Source organism: Cricetulus griseus, chromosome 5 (assembly GCF_003668045.3).
Source record: "Cricetulus griseus strain 17A/GY chromosome 5, alternate assembly CriGri-PICRH-1.0, whole genome shotgun sequence".
Classification (NCBI taxonomy): Eukaryota; Metazoa; Chordata; class Mammalia; order Rodentia; family Cricetidae; genus Cricetulus; species Cricetulus griseus.
Window position 1 is genome coordinate 11,376,156 of NC_048598.1, and position 26,469 is coordinate 11,402,624.

Here is a 26,469-nt window from a genome sequence, read left to right on the forward strand (position 1 = left end):
ACACATATACACTCACACACTCACACATACACATTCACACACACATACACACAAATACACACACTCACACACACACACATACACACACACTCACACACACACTCAATACACATACACACACACATGAACACATACACAAACACACACACTCACACACACATGCACACACATACCCTCACACACATACACATACACACACTCACATACACATACACATACACATACACAATACACACACACACTCACATATACACAAACATACACATTCACACACATACACAAACACACACACTCACATACACATACACAAACACACACTCACACTCACACACACATACCCACTCACACAAACACAAACACACTCACACACTCACATATACATACACACACACACTCACATACACAAACACACTCACACACAACCACACTCACACACACAACCATACTCACACACACACACAACCACACTCACATACACACACTCACACAACCACAAACACACACACACACACACACACACACACACACACACACACACACTTTTTTAAGTAAAGATGCCCACTTCTTTTGTGTTGAAGTTTGTTCAATATTTACTTTTCTAAAATGGTCTTCAGCTAGCTGGGATGGCATGTCTACAATCTCACCACTTTTGGAGGCTGAGACAAAAGGTTCAGAGTTCAAAGCCAACATGAGTTATACATCACTCCCCTCTTTCAAAATAACCAATAAAATAAAAGTATTCTGTAAAAAAAAAAAAATTGCATCAGAGTTGTTGAGATCCTCTGGTACCAGTATCCAGATGGGGACTTTGTGCATTACCCTGGCAGGTTTTGCTCAGAACAGCCCCTGCTGAGCTGATGGGGTGGGTGACAGTGGGACAGGACTCTTGCATCTGAGTGATCCAGGTCACAGGGGTGCACACACAGACAGAAAAGAGGTCACTCTTCTTGACACTTGGAAGTGTCCGGGGTGGAGAGGGACTGGAGGGCGATGGCACTAAAAGCCACATCAAAGGCTTAGGGATCTAAAGGGGTCCATGTGTAGGGTAGATACTGTATCAGTGGGTTTCCATTACTAGTCTTACTGTAAGTCCCCATATTTTGTTTCCATCTATATTGCTCACAATGGACTAGGTGGTTCAGGTTGCTGGGGGTGGGGTGTCAGATTGTCAAGTTTTGCTGTTGCATGTTTACTAGACATACATGTTCCTGGTCCTGTGAGCATGTGAGGGACTTCTGTATATTGAAGGCCAGGGCCCTTCAGTAGAAGGGGGAAAACACCTGATTTAATGTGAAACAAATCCATCTACAGCATGTTTTTTCTTGTGCAAATGTTACTTACTGTTTACATCATAGAAAATAAATTCATGAACAACTTCTATGGTATGCCTAAAGGAAAAACCCCTTTATTCTTGTTAGTTTGTGTTGTAAGAATTTTCAGCTCACTAATCTTTATTTCAATAGTCTTGTTCCTACTCTGGAATTCGAGTGACTTAGAAAAAAAAATGTTAAATTGTTGAGATTTTTTTTTTCTATTTTAACACATATGCTTACTTGCCTTCAGGGCTGCTCTTTGTTTGTCCATCACTCCTAAATGAGTAGTTGGAGGGTAGTGGAGGTGTCATCTTCTCTCCTTTGGGAAGAAAGGCAGCAAGCACTGAGAGGAGAGGTGGAGTGGAGAAAGCAGCCAGTGGGGACAGAGGAAGACACAGTAGAGGCGGGCTCTGTGGTGGCTGTCCCCTTACAGACTGCTCATGACTGCTGGAGGAGCCCTCATTTCCCACGAGCAGTGTTTACATGTCTTCAATGCCTCCCTTATCTATATATTTTCCGAACTGGATGGCTTTATATCTCTATCATTTCTAGGGCCGAGAGATTGGAGCATGGCTGTGATCAGTGGAAGTGACTCTGTGCTTCTGAGCAATGGCAGCATCTCAACCAGCACTACCAACCCCTGTCCCCTCACCCCCAGTGACGGAGACCAGCTCACACCCAGAGAAGCCCCGAGAACAAAAGCAAGTTCAAATGGATGCCTGCAGCTTAATGGCACAGTTAAGTCATCCTTTCTGCCTTTAGACCACCAAAGAGCACCTCAGACGCCAGCTCAGTGCTGCCAACCTTGTCCATACCATCCCCCTGTGACCAGCCATAGCAGTCACCAAGAGGGCCATCCCCAGCCTGGCCCTGCAGCCTCCTCCGCTTTGGCCTCGTGTTGCATGCAGCCACATTCCGAATACTCTGCATCTCTATGTCCAAACCATTCACCTGTCTACCAGGCTGCACACTGCCTTCAGCCCTCACCATCCTTCTGCCTTCATCACCCGTGGCCTGACCATTTCCAACATCAACCGGCACAGCAGCACCTGGCCATCCTCAGGTGAGTGTGCATTGAACTAACCCCACGTGAGGGTGACAGCTTCTGCTCATTCCTCCAAAAGAAGGAGAGAAAAAGAAAAATGGTCAGGAAATAAAACCCATACAAACACATATTATGTGGATTGTGTGAAGCCCACTAAAAAAATTGAAATAATGTACTTGTGTTATCCATTGACTCTGTGTGTGTGTGTGTGTGTGTGTGTGTGTGTGTGTGTGTGTGTGTGGTGTGCATATGTGGATGTGATGGGGGCTTTTTTTTTAAATTTTGTTACTATGCACAAGAGATGTATTTGTAGTGAAATTACCCAAATAGGGGCCTCCTTATTGAACTACTGGTAGTGGGCAACCTGTATGAAAAAGAAGTTAATGCTGCTTGTTTCCTTATGATTCTGTGCACCTGTGCTCACAGTTTCTATCCATAGGGTTTGAGTGATTATGTGGTACACTGACTTAAGAGAGAAGTGACGTCCTTCCATAGAGAGAAGTGACATCCTTCCATAGCAGACAGAGTGATATGTGGTACACTGACTTCCGAGAGAAGTGATGTCCTTCCGTAGCAGATAGAGCCTATAAGTCTGCAGCATGGGATTTTAAGACTTCTCCAGATCTGTAGTCTGAAAGTAGTATAAGAATTGCCATCACTATCAATCTTTCCTTCTCCATGCCCCAGCCCCTTTTCTTTTCAGAAGTACTTGTCATATGAAAGTTAAGTCATAGTCACTGCAGGTAAGCAGTGATGGCATGTCCTGTAGAGTGTGCGCGCGTGCACGCACGCACGCACGCACGCACGCACCCCCCCACACACACACTCACACACACTCACACACACATACACTCACACTCACACACACACACTCACACATACACGCATGCACACACACACACACATACACTCACACACACACACATACACTCACACACACACTCACGCATGCACACACACACACTCACACACACATACACGCATGCGCGCGCACACACACACACACACACACACACACACACACACACACACACACACACACGAGCTTAAGGTGCACTTTGATCAGTTTGTCAAAGGCATTCTAGTGTCATTGTGTACATCTCAGTATCATGTGCAACCTTTCTGTCACTCCAGACAACTTCCTTGTCCCCGCTGGCCCTAGCCTCGAACTGCAGTACATACCATGGCCATTCTGTTGACCTGTTCCTGGACACACAGTCACACTGCATTTATTCTTTTGTGTCTGACAAGTTTTGCTCAGCCTAACATAGTGCACATGCAGCAGGCGCTCTTGTCAGTTAAGAGCAATGTCCAGTATGGAGAGAGAGTTCACCTTTGTCAGGTTTTGCAAATTGTGGGGATTGGCTACTCTCAGTCTTTTAGGGAGGAGAGGACAGAGACGTGAGAAAAGGGCAGAGAGCATGGGGAGGGGGAGAGGGGTCTCTGAAGAATGCTTCTTTGGGCTCTGAGTATATTTTTATATTAGATTTGAGAGAGTCTTTGTTCTAGAAGTGTGCAGAATTCCCCAAAGCCAGCCTTTGTTGATTTGTCCTAACAGCTCTGGGCTGCGTGATCAGGTTTGGACTCTTCCCATGTTGAATTAAGCTCTGTAACTAGTGGATTCTAAAATTATATACTCATAAGTATGTATATGATTAAGTCATCAATTATATATATGGTTGTAGAGTGTGAGGTGAGACGGCTAGTTATGCTTACTGCAGCTCTGGAAGCTGAACTCCATACAGTAAGTCTTAAAGCATTAAAAATCTGGGCAAATAACCAGTTCTTCCAATGCGCCAGATTGTGCCAAGATTTTCTGGATTTGACTTAGCATTTGTTCATGACCTAATTTGAAAGTAATGAGAGTCCCATGTGTACTTTAAATGGAATGGTATTAAACTCAAGTGGATGGCAAGTGGCTGAGCTTGCCATTGCTCATGGTTGACACTGGGGATCCTACAACCCTGGTGACCTTCCTGCAGATGGTGTAGGACACTGGGTTCCCTGCGGATTGTCCTTTAGATCTTAACTAGGTAGAGTGATGCAAAGCTTTCCTGACAGAAGATGCTGTACACACTGCTTCAAGAATGATTCCACAGCTCCTGCATTTATTTCCATGCACACTCAGCAATATGTATTTGATACTCATAAGTGCCCACACCAAAAGTGTCATTCTAAGCAGATTGAAGTATCATTTTTGCCTTTATCAAGCCTTTAAACTACTAGAGTCACTTGTGTGTCATATTTTTTCCTTTTAAAAACATTCTCTTAATTTTATGATTCATAAAATTAAGATCATTGGAAAAGTTATGTTTAGTTTTGTTTTGTAACTCTAGCTGTCCTGGAACTTGCTCTGTAGACCAGGCTGGCCTTGAACTCAGAGATCTGTCTGTCTCTGCCTCCCAAGTTCTGGGATTAAAGGCATGCACCACCACTGCCCAGATCAAAAGTTACATTTGGTGTATTCTGTTTTAATATCATTTGTCACTGAATATAAAGTAGCTTAAAGACACTGTTTTAAAGCTTCATACTTTTTCACTTGTCAGTTCTGATCCTCACAGCCAATGTTCAACCAGTATTTAGCCTGATTAGTCATAGACAAAGTCTGTGCCAGCCCATTTTAACCCTGGTTCTTCATCTGGTCACTAGGGAAGTTCAAAGTAGAGTAAGTGAAAGATTATGAATAAGGGAATTTTGCAATGAAAATAAAGGATTCTAGGAGTTTGGGTGGTGCGACTCAATGAGATGAATGAGCTTTACTTAGGCCTGGCTGTGAATGGGACTTGCATGTCCCTTGAAGAATGGCTAGGAATTAATAAGGGGGATGAGGAAAAAGGGCATGGAGGGTGGTTATAAAATAAGAGTGAAATCATATTGATCTGGGCAGAGTAGAGCATATACCTGTCTGCAATCCCAGAACTCTGAAGGCTGAGGTGGAAGGACCTTAAGTTTAAGGTTTAAATCTATTTTTTAATTTAAGAAATGTATTTAAGAAGGGGTAGAAAAGAGAACTTAGGGAAAGAGTCATTTGAAATGGTCTTGAGGCATTTCTTAATTTTACACCTCCAATGCAATCCAGCTGTGTGAAGGACTGTGCAGTAATGATCTCTGTCATCAGAGGCTGAGGTGCCTCGCAGGACAGTCATGTTCCACCTAAGCTGTTGAAACACTTTCCAGTTATTCACTTGGGATCTTACTGCCATATTAAATGGAAAGGGCTGTAATATTACTGTACAGATAATAAGGAGTTTTGTATCCAAAAATAGCAGCCAACAGTTCTAATGTCAATCACGTATCTTTTAATTTGGTGTTGCAGACAAGGGTTGTTGTTTGTAATAGCACTCCATACCTGAACACTGGTGACTCATTATCATTTGACCTGTATTTGGGGGCACCCACCAAGTACATTTTTGTTTCTTTGAAGTTGCTGTTACAGATAGTTACTGTTGGGTGTTCTGTGTAGCACACTGGGAAAATTAAGAGCTATGCAAAGTTAGCAGTACTTGCCATGGGGGGGGGACCCTAGAGCCCTGGCATTAGCCCCTAAAAGTTAACTATGCATTACTGCCACCATGTACTTGCAACAGCACCAGTTTTGACCCCTGTTCAGTTTCTGGTTTGCCAGTCTCTGACAAACCAGAGTCTGGGAGGCTTTATTTCCATTCTCCCATAAGAGATTAGTTTCGGTGTACAAAGGACCTTTTTTTTTTTTCTAAAAAGTAAGGCATGCGAATTCATGTGTTATATGAACAGATAAGTGCCACCCTGTAATGCACGTTCTTTTGAATAAAATATATTGTAACATCTCAAGGCACCATTACAGCTCTGGCCTGGTCTGCAGTGCCCGCCCTCTCCTCTGTCCTTAGCCCTGGTGACACTGCTGTTCAATTTAGCGAGAAATGAGCAGAAGTTGTTCTGTGCTCTTTATCAATGTGGGCACTGACACAGACCTAGCATCTTGGCTTTGCCCTACCATTCAAAGTCAACCCAGACATTTTTCTGAGATGCTAAGTGTTTACTGTTCAGTGCTGGACACACATGAGAGCTGTAAGCCTGGTTCTAGTCTTCAGAGGTGGGAGGGTGGTGTACACTGGTTAAGATGCTTAGATCCCAGCATGGGCTAACCATGAGTAGGTTGTTGTTGTCCTCCTGAATATTTGTTATATATTTGGAGCACAGAAGTTAAGCAACAGTGTTATTACAGAGGTATAAGTCAGGCTAATATGATATGGAAACTTGTGCAAATTCATATCCCCCCCCTTTTTTTTTTGTACCAGTAAAAAGATACTATCCATGACAGTTACCTGTCCTCATCTCTTGAAATAGACTATGGCATCTGTAGGATTCCCGGGCAGGTAACTTTTACCAGAAAGGATAAAGACCAGTCTTTAGACCTTCATCATTCACTTAGATCCAATAAAACTTGAAATTTGATTCTTCAGGAACACTAGTGACATTGTAAATTTTCCATAGCCTTATGGCAAGTGGCTTTGCTCAACAGCACAGATGCTATCATTAGAGAGAGTCTTATTGGACCAGGCTGCCTTTCTTGGCTCTATAAAGGAGCTGAGATCGTTTTTCCCATTGTAGCAGCAAATGGAACTTATATGATATAGAATTAACAGTTCTCTCTGTCTCTGTCTCTGTCTGTCTCTGTCTCTCTCTCTGTCTCTCTCTCTCTGTCTCTCTCTGTCTCTCTCTCTCTCTCTGTGTGTGTGTGTGTGAGAGAGAGAGAGAGAGACAGAGACAGAGACAGACAGAGAGAGAGAGAGACAGACAGACAGACAGACAGACAGACACGTGGAGCCAGGAGTCACATCATATGAAAGTCCTCCTAGGTTGCTTTCCACATTATTTGTTTTGAGACAGTCTCAGAGCTCAGCAGCCAGCACACACCAGCACTGGGATCACAGCAGCACCCACCACACCTGGCTTCTCACATGTGTGACAGAGATTGAACTCAGGTCCCCATGCTTGTGCAGCAAGTGATTTACCAGCTGAATCATCTCCCTGGCATAAAGATAGTTATATTTGAGATTGATGGCCTCTTTTTGTCAACTTTGACTGGAGTTTTAGTGGTTGCATTTTTAAGTGTGTAACAAAGAAGTGATAAATAATAACAATGTCCTTCCAAATCTCAAGGACCAAATCCCTAGGTTAGGAAAACCTGTGTAGCAGGTAGATAATATCCTTCACAATCTGGAGGTAACAGATCCCATAAAAGCCACTGCACGTCTTTGCAGTTGCTCTGAAACCAAGTGTCAGCTCACATCGTTCATAGTCGCCAGGGCTCTTTAATAGGATCTGAGGAAAAGCATGGTGGTCTGGGGTAGACAGGTACTGCTTGCTGACCATTGAGACAGTTGGTGCTACCTGATGGTAGTTCCCTTTCTCAGCCCCTTTGCTACACTGTGTGAGGGGAGAAAGCCTGGGTTTCGGAAGAGACAGTGTATTTGAAGCCTGCCTGTTGCCTGCTAGTTCTGTGGTCTTAGCAAATATTTAATTTCTCTGCCTTAGTTTCCAGTCCTGCGAAGGTAGGAGTAACAGCTGAGTTAAACTTGTATGGAGCCTAGCACAGGATTTCAACCTCTCCTCTCGTTTCTAATTTTGTTCTGTCCACATCCTTGTTCTGTTGCTGCTCTTTGTTGTCTGTGCTTCCTTCTATTGGTAGTGTTTCAGGAACACAGCACACTGCAGCCTGATTTAAATAAAGACATGGGTACCCTATTTCCTTCTTAAGTATAAAGTGCACATTTTCTCCATCCACGTGGAAAAGAGGGACACTAGTCTGCTTTTGAGAAAAAGGCTCCTCAGCCCAGACTCAGAGTCTTTCTGCCAATTACATAATATTATTATGATAGCTACAGATTATGTGAGAAGTCTGGTAAAACTTCATCTTGATTTTACCAAAACCAGGGTTTATTTTTACATTCCTTAACATAGTCAAGTTAACTGCTTAAAAGGGATAATGTTTGTAATATGTAAAATGTTCCAAGCTTGCTTGCCAAAGTCAGTTCGTTTGGCAGCCAGGTTGAGCCAAGGCTTATTTTATTAGGGGAGTTCTTTTAGAGTTCTTTATATTATAAATGAGCATATTTTATAGAGTTTTTGCCCCATGGAATGCATTGCACAGTGTGTAATGCATTTCAGAATATGAGCCTTGGTGAGCCTTTAATAATAAATGTTAAGAAACATGATCAGTTTTATTTCATAAAATTAACATAGCTCTTGGAAATGCAGCAAATATACTCTTTTATTTCTTTCCATGTTACTTCTAGTTTGGTAGGTAAAGAGAGAAGTGGGGTGGCAGGTATGGCTTAAGTTTTCTCAGGGTTTTTTGAAAGGTTGTAAGACACTTGGCAAATGGTGAGGCTTACTAAAAAGGCATTGCTAAGGATCAGTTACTTCTTGGATTCCAAGAAAGAGATAGCTGCTGTTGACTGCACCTTCTTCCCAAGCTTCAAGTGTTTTGCTAGATGGAATTGAAAGTAATTTATAGAATTTAACATTTACAGAAGAATTTTGATTGCTATCCTGGCACTCTTGTCAGTAAAATTAACTGTACAAAGTTACATTTTTAACACAAACCAGATATTCAACTGATTGCTTGGTATTTGGGAGTTTGAAGTATAGCTTTGTGCCACAGGCATATTTGGAGTGCAATACATATGTACTGCATGAAAGAATAAAAAGATTTCTCAAGACATATTTTTTAAACTTTGCAAACAACCCCAAACTTAGAATTTTAAAAACACCTCATGGAGTTAAAATAGTCAACTGTGATCAAATAACTTATGGTCTTCTATAAAGGAATGATTTAGGCAAGAATCACTCAATGACTTCATGGAACAAAATAAGGCTTAGAGGGTTCTTGATCCCTAAAGAAGGAGATGAGACCATGGGAGAGTTTGGATGAAGCATCACAGGAAATGGGAAGGGCTTCTCAGACATGGACAATTGTGGAGGAGACCTGTAGGAACCAAGCCAGGACAGGCTTCAGCTTAGTGGTTTCCTTTGTGTGGATGTATGCCAGCTGTAGTGTCTGTCACAGGGTGTTCATGACATTCAACTCTGGAAAACCATCTACAATAGCTAGTCCAAGAATACCACTCCCCTGACACAGTGGGTTCACAGTGTTGTACGGTCATCATTACAGCATAGATTTATTGCTGACTGCTTTGTCTGCAGTAACTATTTCTAATACTTGTGGTTGATGTTGTTCAACATTCTTTAAAACATTTTTGTACTATTTTGTTTCTTCAGGACCTAGCATGGTGCCTGGCATTTGATACACATTCAGAAATCAATTGTTGAAAGAGCTAAATAGATAACTGGGTGCCAATCAAGCTCTTTTTGCAGAGTCTCAGTGATATGGCATGATGCTTTGGTACTGAGAATTAGGCCCTGCTAGTCTATCACATATGATGAGATGTGTCCCTGGTAATGAGAGAAAATGTGAAGACCTTACCTATCTTTGAGAATATGTTCTGTCCTTTAAAGCTCCTCATCCCAAGTACACTGTTTCTGACTTTGGAAACAGCCAACCAGGGGATGGAGAGATGGCTCAGTGATCCAGAGAACCTCGGCTCAATTCCCAGCACCCACGTGGTGTCTCACAACCACCTGTCATTCCAGTGCAAAAGGATCCTACATCTTCATGTGACCTCCAAAGGCACCAAGCCACACACAGTGCACAGACATACATGTAAGCAAAACAATTGTGCACATAAAAATGCAACATTTTAACAAGTAAAAAATAAAGCCAAACACAGTCTCATTAGTGAAGAGAAGAGAAATCAAGGGTAGCTGTGCAGTCCACTGCTTCCAGCTTCTAGACGACTTTCCACTGCATTTCTGTGTCTGAGAGAGCCAGCCTGAGAACAGATCCCTCCAGCAGGGGAATTTCCTTACAGGACAGAAGTTTAATCAGAAATTGGCTGTTGATGTCCACTGTCGTGCAAGAAGTGATATCTTGGTTATAGTGAATACTAAGTAGTGTGGGCCCCGAGGCATTGGTGTAGAGCTTTGGTTTTTGAGCAGTGATTTCCTAGCAGGTTACTAGAAGCTGAAACTGCTACATTATGAAGGAGGACTCAGGAAAGATTTATTTAAATGTGCCATCTCTTCATCACAGGGCTCCTCTCTAATGGTTAGACTCCATGTTGAACTCCAGTTGTATTGCTTTTTACCCTGCTGAAAATTCCCAGTGAGCAACATTACTGTCTAGTGAGTGTTCTGGCTTGAGATCGTAGACTTCATTCTGCATTCCACACTCTGGTTATTTAAGTTTAACAAGGCCTTGCTGGCTTTCTTACAGCCTTTTCTCGGGCCTCTTACTAATGATGATTATTCATGTCCTATTAAGAAACCTATATTATGTGCTCATTAAGCATGTTTTGCACAGTATTCACAACAGCAGTCTGGCAGAGACAGGCTTGGGTTTAAGGTAAGTACTTCATAATATAGTGTAACTTTGCATGGGTTGTCTGCTTCATAACCTCCAACTAAAACAATGTCAAAGCTACTGTCTTTAAAGGTTTTTTAATTAATCAGTTGTTCCTTTTAGAATGCTGATTGTTTTGAACTAGTTCTTTCCCCTTGGTGGTAAATAGGCATTCCTAGAGTCTTTTTGGGTGTGCATTGCCCAGGATCAGAGCCATGTGGTGTTTTGATCATGCTGCCTTCCACTGGCCCTGGGGTAAGAATTGAATGTGTTTGAAGATTAATACTCCATGGCTTGCTTCCCTCACCCTTCAGTTAACTGTAGTAGCCACTTTTCTGAGATACACTAGGCCTGAGATTTCCTTAAGGAGAAAGATTTTGTTACTAGTATGAGAGGAAGCTATACCTTAAGCCCCCAGTTGTTCCACTCCCCTGTTTTTTGTATGCTGGATTCCTTTTTTGTTGGTTAAAATAGCCCCATTCCTTGCCTGCTCCTTGGGACCAAACTCAAGTAATGAGAGGAAATTTTGTTTGTTTGTTTGTTTGAGTGTGTGTGTGTGTGTATCTCGAGTACATATGTACTCCACAATGGATGTGGAGGTCAGAGGACAACTTGTGGGGTCTGTTCTCTTCTACCTTACGAGTCCTGAGGATCAAACTTGGGCTGTCAGACTTGGCAGAAAGCTCATTATTCACCTGCTGAGCCATCTCACCAACCCAAAAGAAAGTTTCTTTTGACCCCAAGTTGAACTGGAGCTGTCACATGCATCTGACCTGTACAAGTTTTGGGGGAGGAGTGGGACCATGTAGATGAACCAGTATCCCGTGTCTTATGCACAAACAGCTTTTCTTTTGGAACATCCCTTAACAGTGCCTTCGTGGGTTACCAGGCTTGGTTTATAATTGACAGCTGTGAAGCAAATCCTGTAAACACAGTTTTCTCTCCATGTCTCCAGCAGATAGACATCTTGGAGTTTCAGGTGTTAATCTTTGGCTGTGTTGTCATGAGGATCTGATGTTGATGTGCTCACTATATTTTTGCCTCATTTGTTGTAGCCTTTTAGCGCATCTTCACAGTAATATTCTTCATGGCTTTAGGGAGAAATTACAAACTAAGTAAAAGCTAAATTGGAGGTGAGAACACCCCACCCCACACCCCCCAGCTAATCAGTAGTCATTGAGTGCTTATGTGAGCTTTAAAGTCAACAGATGTCAAAGAGAAAATAAAATAAGCCTGGCAGCAGGACCTGCTTGCTGATGTTTATCGAGGCCTGCAAAGCCACCCTCAGACCCTTCAGCAGGACCATGCCCTTCATCTTCTCCTGTGCATCGGCACGTTCCTGTCAGCTGTAAGGGAATCTAAAGCTGTATGTTTAAAGTGCAGACCTTGACCACTGAGGCACACTCAGAATCTGGGGCCAGGGAGATATTAAAAGAGATCAGTTCAGTGTTGTGTTAATTAAGATTTTATGATTATACTCAGTAAAAATAATTAACCTGAGCCATTTTGTTTGAAATCATTATGTAAAGAAAAGCAAATTTCATTATTATAAATTACCCTAAAGTTAAATTATTGCAGAATGTACTTGAGTGAAGCATTGGAAGTGTGTCATCAGGCTTTCAGAGAGGGAAGAGGTGAGCATTTTGAATGATGGGTGTTTGTTACTCACCCACAGGTACACACACAGGTTTCACTTAAAAATAACCCGCTTTAAATCGAGTCTTCGTTAAGTGCACTTGGTCACAGAAGCTTCTGGGAGTACAGCAGCCTTGTGACTTAGACTACATAACATTCCAATTGTCCTACGGGTTCCTTTATTTAATTTGTGATTTTTGTAATAAATTGGCCTTTCTAATAATTTTAATAATAAAGTTTGTTACCAAAAATAGTCTAAAAATATTCCACAGTTATGTATAGTGTGAGTTTAAAACTCTTAGGAGTTATGACACAGGACTTGGTCATGCATTGCATTTATGTTCTTGGCTAAACGATTGAGCTTTAATGGCATAAGGTTACCATATAAAATATATAATGATATTACTAATGACTTCATTGGGGCCTTACTGCATCCAGGCATCACATTATATTTCATAGTTTTGAGAACAAACCAAGGAATTTGATCCTATTATTGTCATCTATGCTTTATAGAAGAAACTGAGGTCTGAAAAAATGAATAGTATTTTAAATATTAATTCAATAGTTAATAAGATGTAGTAGAACTTGAAATTGAGTTCTGGTCTGTTTGAGTAGACCCCCCCCCCATATTAGATACACTTATCTGAATCATAAAATTTTGGCATAATAAATATCATGATTTTAAAAGACTTGGAATCCTTCCTCCTAATAGCAGTTGTGTGTCATATACAGAGTAGAGAGCTTTTGCTGTAACATTTTTCAGTTCCAATGGTAGTATGAGATTAGTTATCGCATCCAACTATGGTGTGGGCACCATACAGGTTCATTCTTGAGGTCACCAAACTGAAATCACACTGATTACAAAGACTGTAGAATAACTGTGAGCACACACAGCATGCTTAGGCCACTCTAGTACCTTTTGGATCATGGAAACAGGACACTGACAATACCACCTCATATATGGACCCTTAGGGAGAAGCCTGCCTGATTCTGCACCCTGCATATCTGTCACATGCATGTTAGGCTCACACATTATTAGTTGATGTAGGGCACACAGTGGGCACACAGTTGAGTGCTGGTGGTAATAAGTGCAATTTATATGTGGGAGGGGAAATTTTATTGTTCATCAGGGATCTAAGACCTATGCCTTGTAAGTCATCTCACTGAGAAAAGGTGGATGAAATCTAGCTTCATAGTCAGATGTTGGAAATATTACTGGATCATTTTACTGTGTTTTCTTAAATCTATGCTTAGTGATCTAAGGTCCTATTTAAAATTTTATTTTTCCCTTAATAAAAGACAGTCTGGTAAGCAATCAAATCTACAGTGATCAAATATTGCAAGCTGACTCTGTCTGGGGACAGAATGTGATTATTGATTAGGCAGAGGTACAGGGAGCTTCTGGATGCTAAAATATCATGGTGTGATCAGTGGCTACCTAGATGTGTGCATATATAAACATCCATCACACCATACTTGAATTCCATGCCTTTGTCTGAATACTTCTGAGCTGTGGGGAAAGGACCACGTGAGGGATCTGAGGGAGCTCCATCTGCATCCTAAGGTTTCTTTTCATGATGCTGGCCTTTCCTGGGACAGTGGGAAGGCAAGGACTGTGCTGTCTTCACTGGAGTCAGACAGGATGAAGGGTGATGGGGGGAACAAGGGTTCCCTTCCAGCCTCCTCCTGAACCTGCTCTCAGTAGCTTCTCTGGGAAGACCGGTCAACTTTTAGTTTTCAACTTACTGCTTGTATTTTCCCCGATTTCAAGATGGTAAAAGTGATTGCATTTTGATTTTAGACTCTCAAGGGGTGGGGGGGTGTAGTTTTGATTGTAGACTCTCACGGGGTGGGGGGGTGGGGTGTAGTTTTGATTTTAGGCTCTCACGGGGTGGGGGGTGGGGTGTAGTTTGTGGCATAAGCACGTTAATGCATTTCTTGCCTCTTGTCCCTACTTAGATCTCTGCGAGCCTCTTCTCATCTTCCTATTTTGGTCCTTGAGAGTGGAAATTATATCTCTTGCTTTTTTGTGCTCTGTAAGTGCTTAGTGAGTTGGAATTTTAGGGTGGAGGAGAGAAGACAGCAAGACTGATTTAATACTGCTGAGAAAATGAAAGGCTGTCCTTCGGCAGCCCTCCTCAGGGAAGGTGGTCATATGTCTTCCCATCGATCTGTCTGAGCTGGGAGGAGAGAAGTGCGCCAAGACCATAGCAAGATTTAAACTTTCCAGATGGAAGGGTCAGACTTAGGGTCGGGAAGAAGGCATGGGAGGGTGATTTGAACATTTATGACAAAAGAGAGTCGTGGAGTCCAGACTCCTAAGCCCTCTTTCCCTCATACCTCATCCTGTAACAAGGGTCTGGGAAAACTTAGTATGCTCAGTTGACTGGGAATTCTGCATGAGCTTCCTTTGTTGGAAATGGCCATTCACCAGGAAAGCATGTGGGAGTTCCTGCATGTCCTGTTAGGGAACTGAGCCTATAGGCTTTTGAAAGTTCCTCGGGATCCTTGTTCTGGGTTGTGATTTAGCATGCACTTGTAGCTGAGAGCTGATGTCCCTGTGTCTGGCTGATGGCCTGCTTAATAGTCTCTCTCTCTCTCTCTCTCTCTCTCTCTCTCTCTCTCTCTCTCTCTCTCTCTCTCACTCTCTCTCTCTCTCTCTCTCTGTTTTTTGTTTGTTTGATGATTTTTGAAACAGGGTTGCTCTCTATATCCTTGGTTGTCCTGGCACTCACTCTGTGAACCAGACTGGCCTCAAACTCACAGAGATCTGCCTGCCTCTCTGCCTCCCAAATGCTGGGATTAAAGGTGTGCACCACCACCACTGGCTTTAATAGTCTCTGCTGGTCTCATATTATTTTCTGAATTAATTTATCTGAAGTCATTTTCAAATTATAAATGTAAGAATAAGTTTGAAAGGGAATTAGGTTTTCCTAAATGTAGTCTATCCTGGGATTTCCCTATTTTGATGTCAAAATATAACAGTGTTTTCCTGTGAATGGAATGGTAGACAGACTGATGGCCTCACTGGGATAGGTGAAACTGGGCCTAGAATGTGTAAAACCTCTTCCTAACTTGGTGGCTTCTGACTTCTGTCCAGTCTTAGACACAGAGGGATCAGGCTAAAATTCTTTGCTTCTGACAGATGAGGAAATCATGAGCAATTCCCTTTCAAGAGACAGAAATAGATCCTCAGATCCCCATCGTTTCCCACAGCTCCTTCAAATCACCAAGTCAAGGCTTGGTGGCTCCTATTAAGATCCGGAAGTCAGCAGCAGGGTCACACGCACCCTCACGGATGATTAAGCCCAAGTGGAAAACTGTTACTAGATGGCACTAGACCATAGCCTGGACCAGGGAGGTTCAGCCATACTCTGACAATTCTGTTGCCTGGGTCCATGGGTGTGCCACAAAAAAATACTATTCTTGAATGCTTTTGTGGAAATAGGCTTTTGGGTTTTACTCTTCTCCCTTAACATAAGGCATTACTGAAGGTAAACATTGAAATATCGAAAACTAATTGGGCTGGCCTAGATCTTCAACAAATGGAATGGAACCCCAAACTTAGATCAAAAATGACTGTGGAAATAGTCATAAAAATTAAAATAAAATTATAACTACTGAAAGGACTAAAATGAATGCCAGAAAAATCATGTTAAAAAGTGTTAGGCAGCAAGATAGCTCAGTGGGTAGACACTTGCTGCCGAACCTGACAGCCTGGGTTTGAGTTCAATACCCAGGACCCATGTGGTAGAAGTGGAAACTTGAAACTTGACTCCTGCAAACACACATGGAAAAGTATTTGCCAGAGCTGTACTATGTCATAGCATTAACTTAAGATTCCTTTAAATAAGGAAACTATGTATAAATTAAGAGATAAGTAATGTGATTGAAATTTCGTGATTGGTAATAAACTATGGCAAATCTAATACAGCTCCTTTTCAGAAGAATTGAAGTCCATGGGAAAGAGTAGCCCAGAGTGCTACCATGCTGTGTCTGTAGTGTGGCCTTAGCCCTACACATGTTCAGCGGCTGTACTAGCAAGGGGGGGAGCCACGGGTTTTTATCTGTGTGAGAGTGTGGGTGAGTGTCCTGTTCTCAGGCTTAAGAAAACAAATGTATGTGTTTTATAACAGACAACAGAATCGGCATTTAAAAAATACCTTTGAATGAAAGCTTTTCTCCTCCCTTAAAAATTCAAGTTCATATTTTCTTTTCACAGTTCTGGGGACTGAACCCCAAGCCTGAGCCTCGCACATGCTAGAGGCAGCCCATACCTTACCACTGGATCAAAGTTCATACTTTAAAATGGACAAAACACTTAATGAAAAGCTTACCAAAGGTACACTTTTAAAATTTTAAAAAGGAAAAGGTTATATATGGTCTGACTTTACATGGGAAACTCAGAACAAGTGCTTTGGGGATTTAAAATAGCCCTTTCAACTTCAAACACTGAGTTTGGCTGTTGTAGTAAAATCCACGTGGTGGCAAGTCAGTTGATTGTCAACTGCTCCTCACCAGTGTGCTTAGTATGGCATTATTTCTCATAGTGTTTCTAGCTCTGGCAAGTACCAGCACAGCTGTATTGGGGTCACTTGTTCCCCAGTGTCCACCTGTGTTAGGGGTCACTTGCTCCCCAGTGTCCACCTGTGTTAGGGGTCACTTGCTCCCCAGTGTCCACCTGTGTTAGGGGTCACTTGCTCCCCAGTGTCCACCTGTGTTAGGGGTCACTTGCTCCCCAGTGTCCACCTGTGTTAGGGGTCACTTGCTCCCCAGTGTCCACCTGTGTTAGGGGTCACTTGCTCCCCAGTGTCCACCTGTGTTAGGGGCCACTTGCTCCCCAGTGTCCACCTGTGTTAGGGGTCACTTGCTCCCCAGTGTCCACCTGTGTTAGGGGTCACTTGCTCCCCAGTGTCCACCTGTGTTAGGGGTCACTTGCTCCCCAGTGTCCACCTGTGTTAGGGGTCACTTGCTCCCCAGTGTCCACCTGTGTTAGGGGTCACTTGCTCCCCAGTGTCCACCTGTGTTAGGGGTCACTTGCTCCCCAGTGTCCACCTGTGTTAGGGGCCACTTGCTCCCCAGTGTCCACCTGTGTTAGGGGTCACTTGCTCCCCAGTGTCCACCTGTGTTAGGGGCCACTTGCTCCCCAGTGTCCACCTGTGTTAGGGGTCACTTGCTCCCCAGTGTCCACCTGTGTTAGGGGTCACTTGCTCCCCAGTGTCCACCTGTGTTAGGGGTCACTTGCTCCCCAGTATCCACCTGTGTTAGGGGTCACTTGCTCCCCAGTATCCACCTGTGTTAGGGGTCACTTGCTCCCCAGTGTCCACCTGTGTTAGGGGTCACTTGCTCCCCAGTGTCCACCTGTGTTAGGGGTCACTTGCTCCCCAGTGTCCACCTGTGTTAGGGGTCACTTGCTCCCCAGTGTCCGAGCTCACCTGAAGTTAGCACCTGGTGACTCTGCCCTACTCTTCTACCACAGTTTTGTGCATTGTTTCCCCACTAAACCGTTTTCCCCCATTTCATCTTTAGACACTTAAACTTTTAAGTCTGAGGGGTTTCTGTTGACATGTGCATGAAATGTTTAACACTGGAGTTTGAATTTGGTTGGTTCTCAGTTTAGCAGCTTTTATCCTCACCCTGTTGAAATACTTCCCAGGAGACAGAAGATACAGTGATCTGAATTGTCTAAAATTCCAGAGCAGAATGTAATAGAATTTCACAGCAGGAAAGGACCATGGAAACAGTTTAATCCAACTCTTTGTTTTACAGATGAGGAAATTGGAGCCAGAGAGGTTAAAGCCCAGTTGGAAACAGGTCTTCTGACTTCTCATTGTGGTCTTTTTATTAAAGACGTCATCCTTATACTATGTTCCTAAATATTGTGACATCATTATTTGGCTGCTGCTCGTATATACACAATTGGTTTTGGAGTTGCACCTGAAGCTGAGCCTGGTGGTACTGGCCTAGGATCCCAGCATTTGTGAGGCAGAGGCAGGAGGGTCGAGAGCTCAAGGCCAGCCTTTACTGCATAGTGAGTGAGGCCATACTCAGCCAACATGAGACCTTGTCTTGGGGAGAAAAATACATGAATTTAGAATTTTAACAGGCTGGAGGTGCAGTGCAACTGAGCATGTACATGGTCCTGAGTTCAATACCCAGCACCACAAAAATATAAAATGAAACACTGTTTAGCTTGGCTGCCCTACTGGCCAGGTTACCAAGGACATGGCTGCAGCTTGAGGACAAGTGTCTCAGCACAGAGGGGGCTTCCTCATCTATAAAACACTCTCATTTGTCCCCAGTCAGATTCTCTTAAGCTCAGTTGATTTTTGTTTCCTGTGTTAATTAGACTCGAATGGAGAAGAGTTTCCTTCCAGTCAGTATTATCTTCACTAAAACTGTAAAGAGTTTTGTTTTGACCTTTATTTAAATAAAGCTCTTAACAGTCATTGAGTTAGTTATGGGGGGCAGGGGTAGGCGGGGCATGAAACGTGCTGGCAAGTGAACCCAGGGCCTTGTACGTGTCGACAACAGTGTTCTGTGGCTGAGCTATACCGAAACCCCCACAAATTTAAGTTTTTAGTTAAAAATGTAAAATGTAAGGGAAAATCAGTTTCACCACTTACTGTTCTTAGAAGTGGAACTAAAGAGTTTACGTGGATGTTTAGGAACACAGATTTGCCTCCTCACCAAGAAATGACAAAAGAAAATGATAATATGGCTGCAAGGGATCACTTGCATGCCATAATTCCATGAGACACAGTGGGCTTCATTATCTCCTTCTCCCACAGTCTTTTTCGAATTGCATTCAAGAAAGATTAATAATACTGAGATTTTGTAATTTTTACCTTGAATATAGATGCACTAAAAATTAAACAAATGTTAGATTATAAACTAACTGAAGAATCTAGTAGTTATTCTGTGTGTATGGACGTTTGCCTACGTGTATGTATGTGCACCGTGATCGTGAAATGCAGATGGGAGCCAGAAGAGGGTGTCAGATTCCCTGTTAGAGGTGGGTGGTGGCCTCCAAAAGAGAAGCAAGTGCTCTTAGCCACTGAGCTCATCTCTCCAGCCCCTTTTTATCTTTTGCTCCTTAATTAATAAAGGCCTAGGCTTGCTAATAAAGGAATCTATTTTAGATTGGATGTGAATTGAGCAGTTGATTCTAATGTACTTAAACGAGGCAGGTATGTGCTCTCACAGAGGTGTGATTACCATGCAGAGTTTTATCTAAGTCATGTGTAGTTTGTGATGAAAACCTAACAGCAGGGGTTTTACGGATATGACCCATACATTTTGAAAGTAGCCATACTTGTGTGTCTTATCTTAATGAAGTGTATTTGTTGTGTTCGGCTTAATAAAAACTACCCAAACACGAAACGCCCCTCATCTTCCAGACTAAGCTTTTAGACAACTCTTCATCTTTTTTTTTTTTTTTCTAAGTCAGATTATCACTGACTTCACTTGAGGAGGCACAGCACATGTTAAAATAGCTGTAGGCATCTTGATTTTACTAAAAATGTACCATTCCGTACAAATATCCAGCAGGTGAATTGGAAATGTTACAGTGGTTCTACCGAGTACAGATCTTTGTTTATCCCAAGTGTTATTCTTTTGTTTAAAAAGAAGAAAAGAGAAATATTGAGACAGACATATTGACTATAAGTTTATTATAAGGGCCGGTAGAATGGGTAGACTAAGAAGAGGAACAGGGTAATGGCTGACCGCCATGGCCGGTCGCCATAGAGAGACAGAGCGGGGAAACAGAGAGACGAGGGGGGAGAGAGAGAGAGTAAAGGGGCAGGGGCCTATCTTTTAAAGGGGTCCTCTGCACCTGTGTGCAGACTTCTTTCCCATGGAACCTTGGGCTGACCAGGGTATTGCCTGAGTGGATTCCACCAGGTAACTGGGGCAGGCCAGCATAATGCCTGAACCTTTCACCAAGTAACCCTTTTTTCTTATAATACCATACACACTTAGTACAGCCAGTACTTGTAATCTTTTTTTTATCATTTTTTATTTGAATTAGAAACAAGATTGTGTTACATGACAATCCCAGTTCCCTTCTCCCTCCCCTAACACACCCCCACACCCAACCAAAACCCTGTCTATCACAAATCCTTTCTTCTATTCTTCCCCTGACTCAGCCTTTCTGCTCCCTCATGACCTCTGCATCCTTCCTCTTCTTCCGTTCAGTACTTGTAATCTTGATTCATGGTTTACAAAGGATTTTCAGAGGCTTCCTTGATAATTGAGTTACATTCTTATATGTTTTTTGGTCACCACTTTATATCACCTTCACTCACTGAAGTCTTTAGTGGTTTTCTTCTCTAACTTCTCCTGCCTGGGATTACCAGAACAGTCCTCCACAGCAGCTGTTTCTACCTCACCAGTTCTTGCTTGGGAAGCCTCAGTGGCTTCCGTTTCTGCCCCCACCTTTGTCTCTTGATCCCCAAATTCTAGTCTTTGTTCCTCCTCCCTGTTGGGGTTCTTGGTGGCTGTGTGTGTGCTGCTTTGAGAGTGTCCAGTACACGCGCTGGCCAGCATTCACTTCCTTGACTTGCTCCCTGTCTACCTGTTGAGCCCTTCCCAGAGCACCTAGTTCAAATTCTACTTCTTACTTCAAGTCCCAGGAGATGACTTTTGGAGTATGCAGGCGGGTGCTCTCCTGCCTCAGGCACTTAATTTATTGTATGCCATTAAATTCTGAGCATTTCTTGTATTGGTCTCTTACTGTGCTTACCTGCAGGTCACATTTTCCTGGCAGATTGCCTACAGCAGTGGCACAAGCTCTGACTGTGTGAGTTGTGCTCCAGATCACAGGAGGGGGACCAGAGTATTTATAATAAGTTAATAAACTTAGTCATGCCAGTGATTTCAATGATGGGAAGAGTACTTGGTGAAGTTTAGTTTAAGTGTAATAAATATTTGACTTAAATAGAATTAAGTATAGGTTTTAAATTCAATCTATTTTAAGTTCTTTGGAAACTTCTTATTGGGGTATTATGTTGCTTCTTCTCATCTACATGGTAGTCTTAAAAAAATGAAAAGATACAAGGTAGACCCCACTCCTGAGTCTCTTCCCATCCCTCCTGTGTCCCTGTGATAAACAAGTGTACTGGCTTGGCTCATTCCCTTTCCAATTTGCAAATGCATCTGTATTTTATATGTGGTTCACATAACCAGCATGTGTATTACGGGAAACTTAGCTCTGTCTTGCAGCCCTTTCCATATCAGCCTCTGTGTGTGTGTGTGTGTGTGTGTGTGTGTGTGTGTGTGTGTGTGTGTGTGTGTGTACACACGCGCATGCACGCCTGCACACTCATTCTGTACAGTATCTCAACATGGGCACACTACCATTTGTTTTGGCATCCTTGCTAATGTATTGGCACTCAGCTTACTCTTGATCCCACACACACACTCCTCAGTGAGCATCCCTGCATACTCCCTCTTGTCTACTCGTGGCAGTTGCTGGTGAGAAAAAAGCCTTCCTGCTCGCCCTGCTGTCCATTTTGAGGTAACAAGCAACAATGCCCCAGCCTACATCTGTGTATAGCCTCTCTTTCCCACAGTTGGATGTGGGCTGTAGAGCTGGCTCTCCCACTGACTACTATGTGTCCTGAGCCCTTTTCTCCTTCCAATGGATGGCTCTTGAGGTTCCTTATAGTTCCAAAGGCTTGTGGGCATCATGTCCTCTCTTCCACAGTGCTGAGAATCAATCCAGGCTCTGCGTGTGCTCAGCAGGTGCCCTGACCTGACACTGAGTCCTGCCGTTAGTCCCCACCCATTTTTATATTCAGCTACTGGCCAGTGTCATTGAAACTTGTAAAGTAAGCCATAGGGGTTCACACAACCTATAAGTGAGGAGCTTTTTATTGATTTCTTCATGAGTGATCTATATTACTTAACCATTCCCAAAAGAACAGTAGTAATATGTTTTCTGTCAGATAAGTCAATGATTTTCAGAAAGCTGTTTCTGGTACTAGCTCCCAAGCCTTGAGTAATGCAGGGACTTGCTCATGACGTTTAGATAAACCCCTACCCCTCCCACATACCTTCTGGTTTCACTACTCTCTTATACATAGATTCCTCATATTTAAAATATTTGTTGAACATATGCTAAATTTACTTGAACATTTATGAAGTGCTTGGTGTTTATCGGGTGCTCCTTAAATACTAACCTCCCACAGTCTCACCTCTTGGTCTGTTTTGTGTAGTAGCCCAGCCCCCGTTGTTCAGTTATTTCTAGATGTCAAGATGGGCAGCACTCCCGAATCTGCATCTCTTAAGCATTCAGGAAATGCATTACACACGCACTTGTGGTTATTGTTATCCTTCAAGTCACTTGACACAGCTCATAAACATTCATCTGTGGTGCGTGAAAAATGCCCTGGAGCCCAGGCTTAGCTTGTCTCCGGGTATCTGTTTCATCTTCAGATGTAGCCTGTGTGCCAGTGATGATTCATGGAAATACTTAACAGTGAAGAACAGTTCTGTTGTGTTGGAAATCTTGGAAAGAGTGCTTATCAAAGTGTGATTCCTCTTTTCAAAGCCATTCCTTGCCGAGAGTCCTCTTACACAGACGCCATGGCGAGGCGCTGTCTTACCGCTGAGACCTAAAGTGCCGCTTGAGGCATTTTCTGGCTTTCATTTGGAGACTACCATAGAGCTCAGAAGTACCCAAAGCCATCTTTTCTAGGTTTGATCTTCCACATTCCAGGAGGGGCTAATTGGAATGCACAAAGCTACACTTTGGTAACTGTGATGGTAATTCTGCAGTTACCAGGAAGACCCCAGCTGGGGCAAGCTTTTCTATCCGTGTCTTCACTCCTTTGTCCTACAGTCTCACCTTCTTTCCAAAAATTATGAGAAGAAAAGTCGAGGGAAGCAGGCCAAGAGCCTGTGTGGCTTCCCATCTGTCCCCAGGCTCCTGTGAACTTTGCTGCTTCTCTGCTTTTCTTTTCCCCTCTTAGCTACACCACAGTGTGAAGGTGTGTTTTACCATTGCAACTGCTGTCTTTCCTTGGGCCTTCTCCGAAGGAGTAAAGCTAACCCTAACCAAAGAACAGGCAGATGTTGCCGCCGAAGGCTGTTGTTTATGGGATTGGATGGTTTGGCTGTCTGGAAGCAGATGTGTGCCTTGACCATACAATGCCGAAGGGTGAATTAGCCCCATGAAGAGGAGACTGCTTGTGTATTTGTTTTCACTGGTTGTTGATTAGCACTGGCTACTGAAATTAAAATGAAGAATCACTTGGCAGGATTTTTATTAGCGGGATGTTAAAGGCAAAGGTGAAAGCTGTGACAGACAGAGGAAACACTAGCCATGTGGCCTCTCTCCACAGTGTCATTCGAGGGTGCTAAAGAAGCAGCCCTGTAATCAGACAGCTTTCTACCTGCAGTGTGGGGGAGTGTGTCTAACATCTGCTCGCCATGCCTCTTAGGACAGAAACTTCAAAAGAATCGAATGTTTCCCCAGGAGGGGGTATCTTTGTGGTGACCTCAATTTTTCTTTTTCAGCTGATGTTGACAGTTTCTACATATTGTAGTCTCGGAAAGAGTCTCTACATTTACTCATTTAGAGTAAAATGAAGTCTGCGCTCAAGCAAAAAGAACCCTCCCTGTGGAAGTAAAATGGTCATAGACCCCCAACGAACTTCTCAGCTTAAAGACAAAATGTGACAGCCTTGAGTGGGAGGAAAGGATGCATGTGTGTTTTACAGCCCAAATGTATGCCATAAAATACCATTTCTCTGCAAATTCTTACTATGATGAAGCCCAGAATTGTAGCTCTGGGGACCATTTTTTTGTGTAAGGATAGCGACATCTCTTAACTTGTGGAATTTCAAGAGGTCCTGAGGACATGTGTGACTGGAAGACTGAGTAGGAGATGAAGGCACGGCGCGCAGTGGTTTACATCCCTGCCCAGTGCCTTCCTCACTGTATGCAAAATAGCTCAGCAGTAGCTTCATCCATGGGGCTCCTATGGCTTCGTCTTTAAATGTCAGTGTGTAGTTGTGATTTTGGTGACTTAGCTCTGTAAAAGCTGAAGAAAAAAAATACATGCATGCACATATATGTTACTTTAAGTGGATGTATATGTGGTATGTGAATTTTACCTCAATGCTATTATAGTAAAAATTAGTATGTAGTTACATTTGAAAGTATGGGTTCATGGACTCGCCCATGGATTTATTAAAAAGAAATTAACATGCTTCATGATTTCTCTGGGAGTGAAAGTTTCACAGCAAGTATGCCTTGCCTCTGTGTTTGCTTCTAAGCTCTGCCGGGGCTAGCCGTGCTGTTTCCTCATCCCCTGTGTACAGCTCCTGGCCCCAGCCCTCCCATGCACTGAGTGGATGGTCTCATCTCCTCCAAAGACACCATTTCCTGCCCAGCACTTGACACAAGTGCTTAACAAATCTATGGGTGCTAGGTGGTCTTGTCTTTGTAATCATCTTCTAATTAAAAGAATGTTAACACACTCTGTTTGTATGTAGGCAATGAAATAAAGCTGGGTTTTTTTTTTTTTTTTAAGAAAAAGAAAATTATTACCTTAGGAAAAGTAGATAAAGACAACTGTTACCAAGAAAAATTAATATTGAATTAGGCATGGAGAAAGAAATATAAAAAGTTTGGGGGAAAACCTTCATAGATAATATTACAGTCAGCATTCCCAGGATATTTACAAATACCCCAAGTCCTAATCCAGAGAACAGACAGTGACCCTCTGTGTGTCTTAGAGGAAGAGGGTGACAGCTGAGTACATTACTTAAGTCACTATTCCATGGTCACAGGGTGTGTGTAGCATGCTTATTTAAAAATATTTTTATTTAACCATCCAAGTATGAGTTCCTAAGGCTCTGAATCATAGAACCCCTACTGTAGGATCAGAGACACAAACCAAAGTAGCCTAGTTCTGACATTGAGTGTGTGTGTGTGTGTGTGTGTGTGTGTGTGAGAGAGAGAGAGAGAGAGAGAGAGAGAGAGAGAGAGATATTAAATGTACCTACATTGTTGTTTGTGTCCCTAGTTTCCTGCTGGTTTTGTTCATAGTGGTACTGACTTTACAGCATTGAGTGTGAACAGAGTAATAACATGTGCCCACATACTAAGCTAACAAGTATTGATTTATATCTACAGAGGGACCATCTGTTATCCTGAGTTATAGAAATGAGAGTACAGATATTTCTTCCCTAGGCATGTAGTCTTTGAGAGTTTAAAAGTAATCTCTACTTACTGAGAAAGCATGTGTTAAGTATTCTTAGTAATGCTGTGAATATTGTCTTATTATAGAGCATACCCTTTTGTGCTTAATAATATGTAATATTGTCTTATTATAGAACATAAGTTCCTTCTATATTGTTCTTATTAGGAACAGACTTTGAGTCAACATCTTCCTAAAGAAAAGAAACTTCTTTTCTTATGTAGAGATTAACACTTAAAGTTCACAGTTGTCCCTCTGGGTTCCCTTCCTTCATGGTTCTACAAACCCACAGGCACATCTCAGACAACAGCAAATCAGCCACCAAGGAGCTTCAGAGAAAGGGCTGCAAAAACAAGACTGGAACAGTGGCAACACTTGCAGAAGTATAAATGTGGGAGGGGAGTATTTGCAGGTCCCAGTCCTGACAAAGAACCACATACAAGTAATGACTGCTGAGGGAAGGAAAATTAGCCTCTCCCAGTGCAGAGTCATCCACCTTGAAAACCAAATACATGCTAACAACAAAACCAGACTTAGCAGTGTATATTTATATATTTGTGTGTGCGTGCGCGCGCGCACACACACACACACACACACACACACACACACACACACACACACACCAATAATAACTAGAGAAAAAGACTCTCCATGTGAGAGTGGGAGGAAGACTGGAGGAGGGGAAGGAATAGGGAAAGCTATGTAATTTGAGTTCAAACAAAAACGTTTTTTTCTTAAAGAAGCTTCAGTTCTCCTAACAGCTCTGCTTCTGAGAATGCAAGTGTCAGAAACCTGAGAAGGGCTGGGATGGAATCAGAACGCA

General features: G+C 42.7%; 1 protein-coding gene across 8 annotated transcripts in view; it reads left to right on the plus strand.

Moving 5' to 3' along the window:
• The window catches only part of Disp1 (dispatched RND transporter family member 1), a 137,838-nt gene that overhangs the window by 88,167 nt on the left and 23,202 nt on the right, over window positions 1-26,469 (plus strand). For 7 of the 8 annotated variants that reach the window (XM_027418778.2, XM_027418781.2, XM_027418777.2 and 4 more), the window contains one exon: window positions 1,866-2,376. The exons of the other annotated variant lie outside the window; for it this stretch is intronic. In XM_027418778.2, the coding sequence (XP_027274579.1) occupies window positions 1,866-2,376 (511 nt within the window). The remainder of the gene's footprint in view (window positions 1-1,865; window positions 2,377-26,469) is intronic. 8 annotated transcript variants of the gene reach the window in all.